The 5,817-nt window shown below is 40.3% G+C and overlaps 1 protein-coding gene across 1 annotated transcript; it reads left to right on the top strand.

The window, feature by feature from the left end:
* The first annotated feature begins 878 nt into the window (after window positions 1–878).
* Window positions 879–4,313, top strand: LOC120078736 (F-box/LRR-repeat MAX2 homolog A). The gene has a single exon (XM_039033046.1). The coding sequence runs from the start codon at window positions 1,773–1,775 to the stop codon at window positions 4,038–4,040; it is 2,268 nt and encodes a 755-aa protein (XP_038888974.1). The 5' UTR covers window positions 879–1,772; the 3' UTR covers window positions 4,041–4,313.
* The last annotated feature ends 1,504 nt before the right edge of the window (window positions 4,314–5,817 follow it).

The raw sequence follows: 5,817 nt of genomic DNA, 5'->3' as shown, positions 1-5,817 counted from the left end.
CAAAACAGTAAAAGAATGGGAAACGGACGCTCATGAAGGAACGAGAAGAAAAATCCAAATGACTTACTATCAGCAGATGGCTCCTGTGCTCTGCTCCTGTCCTTGGCTGACCAACACGTACGGAGTAAATTAATATTGGAAATTTCCAGAGTTTCTGATAGCAGAATTATATGGCTTCTAAGTAGTGAAAATTAGGACCTTCTAGTCATTTTAGCTTATCCTATTTAGTCGGTAATTGACGTTCCTTGATGTAATCTTTTTCTAGAGTTTTTCCCTGTTTTCATTTATCAATAAAATATTTCTTTTATCAAAATAAAAAATATCCTTAATTTAAGAGATTGATTTTGATATACCCGAATTTTTAAAAGTTTCATTTTACGTTACCTTTCAATTTTAAAGTTTGATTCAAAACAAAGCTTGCAGTTTTTTAATGAAAATTTTGCATAGGTTTATGTTAACACATAAACTCATATTGTCATCTTCCTGCAGTCCTTCACCCCTCAAATTTACAATCATGTGTTAAAATGTTCATTAAGCAAGACACAAACTTTTAAATTTAACGACAAAAGCTTTCCATAGTTTAAAAAACTTCAATCTTCAAGGTCAAAATGAAACTTTTCAAATTCAGGATATAATTAAACGAACTACATAGTTCAAGGGTATTTTCGATACTTTAATCAAAGCTAATTGCACCATAAGTTTCAAGTGAACAGTAAGTTTGGACTTGAGATATTACCAAGTTGCAGAACTTGCTACTTCTATATCAGATGCTTGCTCCCTGTTGCCTGTTCCATACAATTGGCCAATGGCAGTAGAACAATCCAAATCCTAGAAGGCAATAGCGATTTTGCAACCATCATGATTGAGGAAACGGGCCCCAACCTGGTGTTTCAAATGAAATCAAGTAGTAAAAAGGAATGAAAAAAATGGGTATCAAATTCAAAAGTGGTAGTTGGAAGCAACTGTAGGATTCAAAGTTCCTGGCAAGGAATAGAATGAGAAATTGAAGTGCAGTATCAAATTTTGTAAGTAACGTTTTTCAAGGAAGAGTGAGTGACTTTTTCCTCAAAAGCTATAAGTTTGGGCACTAACAAAAACAAAAGGTGGGAATTGTATGAAAGTGGGCGATCCTGACTGTAAAGGATCATGGAATTTAAGTTACAGTTGATGGAGAGTTTACAGCAACAGGCATAATTCAAAATTGACTAATTGATTGGGAACTAAAAGATCTGTTTTCAAGCTAAGATATTAACTCTCAAAGAAAAAAGAAATTCAAGATAATGGAACTATGCAAAGAACTTTACACAAGCATAACCCATAAGTTAATTAAAATGTCGGATGTCGCAAAACTTACAAGTAACTCCTCAGTAAGATTAAGTTATTTCCACAAAATAAAAATAATAAAAATAATAAAAATAAAAAGAAGAGGAGGAGGAAGAAGAAGAAGAAGAAGAGGAGGAGAAAAAATCATAAATAAAAACTATAAAATTCAAAACAATTATTTCGTTTCAAGCTTCAAAGGTCTGATTCGGGAGAGTCGGTGACAGGGAGGTCCCATCCAAACCTGGATACAGGGGAGACATACAAGATAAAATGTCGAAGTGGACGAATTTACCCTCCATAGTTTGCGCACGCGCCAGGGAAGATCGTGAAGAACCACTTCCTGATCCATCCAGATACATCGTATTCACGTGGCTCTCCATTGCAAGACAAACCCACCAGTTCCGATTGCTGTATCTCCCTATTCGTCCCTCCTTCCAAACGAAGGTGCGATGAAATCGCCAGCAAAAAGAAGGGAGTTTAGCAAACAAGGAGATGCTGTGATAAACGAACTGCAGCAATATCAGCGAGGGAGCCAAAAGCACACCGACCCAGAAAAACCATCGACTGAAATGGCCGGGACTTCGATAAATGACTTGCCGGACGTTCTCCTATCGAACATACTGACGTTGGTCTCCGATACCCGGACGAGGAACTCTCTGTCTCTTGTATGCCGGAAATTCTTATCTTTAGAGAGGGCGACGCGCTTTTCACTCTCACTGAAGGGGAACGCTCGAGACCTCTACGGAATCCCGACGTGCTTCAGATCTGTAACCCACTTGGACCTCTCGCTTCTCTCGCCGTGGGGACACGCGTTCCTCTGTTCGTCCCCGGATCCCGATCTCCTCGCCCACCGCCTTGGCGCCCTGTTTCCATTAGTTACCTCTCTCACCGTCTATGCGCGATCCCCAACTACCCTTCAGATTCTCGCACCTCAATGGCCAGGATTACGCCACGTTAAGTTGGTTCGGTGGCATCAACGGCCTCAATCCGCTCCTGGGGAGGACCTCGCCCCCATTTTCGAGCATTGTCGATCTCTATCTACACTGGACCTATCGGAATTCTACTACTGGACCGAGGACATTTCTCCAGTTCTCCTAGCCAACCCCCTGACAGCCCGATCAATTTCGAAGCTAAATTTGATGACGACGTCGTTAACTGATGGTTTCAAATCGACGGATATACAAACCATTACCGAGGCTTGCCCCAACCTCGACCAGCTCCTCATGGCGTGCACGTTCGATCCCAGGTACCTTGGGTTTGTAGGAGATAAAACTTTATCTGCTATAGCTACTAACTGTCCAAGACTTAGCCTTCTTCACCTTGCTGATACATCGACATTGGCGAGTGCTCGAGGAGACCCTTCCGCCGATGGGTTCACGCCAGAAGACGCAAGGATTAGCACAGCTACTCTAATAGAGCTATTCTCTGGGTTTCCCTTGCTTGAGGACTTGGTTCTGGATGTTGCTAAGAATGTCAGGGATAGTGGACCGGCACTAGAGGTTCTTAACACTAAGTGCCGAAGATTGAGGAGTCTTAAGCTTGGGCAGTTCCACGGAATTTGTATGGCTGTCGACTCGCGGCTTGATGGGATTGCCCTTTGTCAAGGGCTCGAATCGCTGTCGATCAAGAACTGTGCGGATTTGACAGATATGGGTTTGATAGAAATTGGTAGAGGGTGTGTGAGGTTATCCAAATTTGAAGTGGAGGGATGCAAACAAATTACAGTGAAGGGTTTGAGGACAATGGTGAGTTTGCTAAAGAAAACTCTCGTGGACGTAAAAATTTCTTGCTGTGAGAATCTTCATACCAAAGCATCTTTGCGAGCTCTAGAGCCAATTCAGGATCGGATTAGTCGTCTTCATATTGATTGTGTGTGGGAAGGTGGAGAAGATTACGAACTTGAAAACGATGCTGCAAGTAGTTGGAGTTTCGACCTCGATGAAGTCGATGAAATTACCATGCCGAGCCATAATACTGATACTACTTGTTCAACGGATGGTCTCTTTGAGGATGAAAACTATGGTGGATATACAAGAAAGAGGAAGAGATCCAGGTACTCCACCGACGCTGATTGTTCACTGTCCATGCATTGCAATGGTAATGATTTGTGGGGCAAGAGATGGGATCGTTTGGAGTACCTGTCTCTTTGGATTGGAGTTGGTGATTTTCTGAGTCCATTGCAATCAGCTGGTCTAGATGATTGCCCAGTTTTGCAAGAGATTCAGATCAAAGTTGAGGGAGACTGTAGGGGACGGCAAAAACCAATGGATACATTTGGGTTAAGCATCCTTGGACAATATCCTCAGTTAACAAAGATGAAGTTGGATTGCAGTGACACAATAGGCTATGCGCTGACCTGCCCATCTGGCCAAATGGATCTCACCTTGTGGGAGAGATTCTTTCTGAATGGAATAGGTAGCCTAAGACTTACAGAGCTTGATTATTGGCCACCACAGGACCGGAGCTTCAATCAGAGGAGCCTATCGCATCCAGCCGCAGGGTTGTTAGCAGAGTGTCTCACTCTAAGGAAGCTATTTATACACGGAACAGCTTCTGAACACTTCATGAATTTTCTGCTTAACATTCCGTATCCGCGAGACGTACAACTAAGGTTGGATTACTACCCAGCACCGGAGAATGATATGAGTACAGAGATGAGAGCTGGCTCTTGCAGTCGCTTTGAAGCTGCACTTAACAGCCGCCAAATCCCAGATTGAGATCAAATGTGCCGGCGCTTGTTCTAGTTAGAAAGAAAAATTGTATGACTAGTTCCTGTTTTAGGAATCAAAACACGCCACTTTTTTTCTCATCATTGGTTACTTTGAGATTAGCTGCATCAGTTTCACTTGTAATTTCCCCATCTTTCATGAGAGGAATCCATTAAACTTAGTGCTACTGTAGATGCGTGAGAAATTAACAAACTCCTTAGTCAAAAGATGTGAACTTTTTACTTCTGCACCAATGAATAAAGATACGATAGATTTAAGAAATGTACTGTTGAAAGATTTTCAGAAATTGAACTAGTTTGATCTAAAAGCCTCTACCATAATCTCTGTAAAAATAAGTCTAATGTGGGAGTCAGAACGAGAATATCTAGTCACCTACAGCAATCTATGAGGTTGTTCTAGCTCTACAAAGTAACGATTAGGATGTGATCATGTAAGGACGAGTTTACAGCTGTATGGCTATAGATGTAGAGCCAGGCCGAAGATTCCATGTCCCTATAAGTCAACACTAATCCAGGTTATATTGTACAACCTGACCTTAATAACCTTTGCGGTTTAGTCTCTACCTTGAATCTTTAGTTGCTAGCAGACTAACTTGCCTAGACAGAGAACTGATGCCATTCAATTGCAAACCTCCTGTCTTTAGTAGCCACTTGAGTGTCCTCGGATACATTGCTGCTCTGGAAAAGTATTCATCCTCCACTGGAAACAGCTCAAGACGACCATTCAATCGTTTTGAAGTTCCACGAATGAGGATCCAATTTACAGAAGACTGCCCCATCACTATTCAGAAGTCAAGAAGGTGATGGTAGAAAAGCCAGTTGAACCTCCTCTATCTATTGTGTGCATCTCAAGTCAACACCGTCTCACCATAGTAGCAAGAGTAGTCAGGCAAAAGCATGTCCATGAGTAAGAAATATTCTTAGAGATGCATCCAATGCTCTACATTACTACCACTACTTTCTAGCTGAACTAGTAATGTTTAGTTAAAAGACCGAGTAAAAAAATAGAGGACCCAACACTACAAAATAGAATAAAATTTAAATTAGTAATGATATGACCAAGTATTAAAAGGATTTTTATTAGAAAAAAGAAAAAGAAAAATAACATAAGACTGCCTGAGCTCCATACTGCTATAATACTAGAAGTTCAATAATTTTTTAATGCGATTGTCATTATTGGACCAACTCTTTAGTGATGTATTTTTTTTGTTGATTTATATTAATTAATATTTCGAACTTATGATCTTCAAAAGAACCAAAATTCGTGCAAAGTCTTTTTTTCAATTTTTCAATAATCGGTGCATCTTCCAACTATGATGTGATCAAGTTGGAGATCAAAACTATGAACAACTGGTGCAGTATCATCTTGTTTTACAGATTTGTGATTAACAAGTTTACTAGAGCAGTTATAAATGGTCGTCTCCCAAAAGATAGGTGATTCAAATCAAAACAAAAGACAAGCTCCAACAGAAAAAACAGATGCTGCTCAAAATAAAGAGAGGAGAAAAATCTAATTATATGTATCACAGGTACAGGATGGACGCATTCTAGAGCCATTTACAACAATGGCTTCATACAAACCCAGATAAAAATTAACATAAAAAAGCAGAATGAATCAGTAACCGATTAATGTAGGAGCGAACGTAAATTTCAAGGCACATCTACAACATCGAAACTGTGAGTATCATATATTCATATAACTCAGCTCTTGTATGGTTATCATTCAGACATTGCAGGATAACCATCAATTGAGCACCTCTACAATA

Source organism: Benincasa hispida, chromosome 5, assembly GCF_009727055.1.
Source record: "Benincasa hispida cultivar B227 chromosome 5, ASM972705v1, whole genome shotgun sequence".
NCBI classification, from domain to species: Eukaryota; Viridiplantae; Streptophyta; class Magnoliopsida; order Cucurbitales; family Cucurbitaceae; genus Benincasa; species Benincasa hispida.
Note: the sequence above shows the minus strand (reverse complement) of the source record. Positions and strands in the feature narration are given on the sequence as shown.

What these genes read in the sequence shown, in the direction of transcription:
- LOC120078736 (XM_039033046.1), top strand. Translation starts at nt 1,773, where the DNA reads ATGAAATCGCCAGCAAAAAGAAGGGAGTTTAGCAAACAAGGAGATGCT.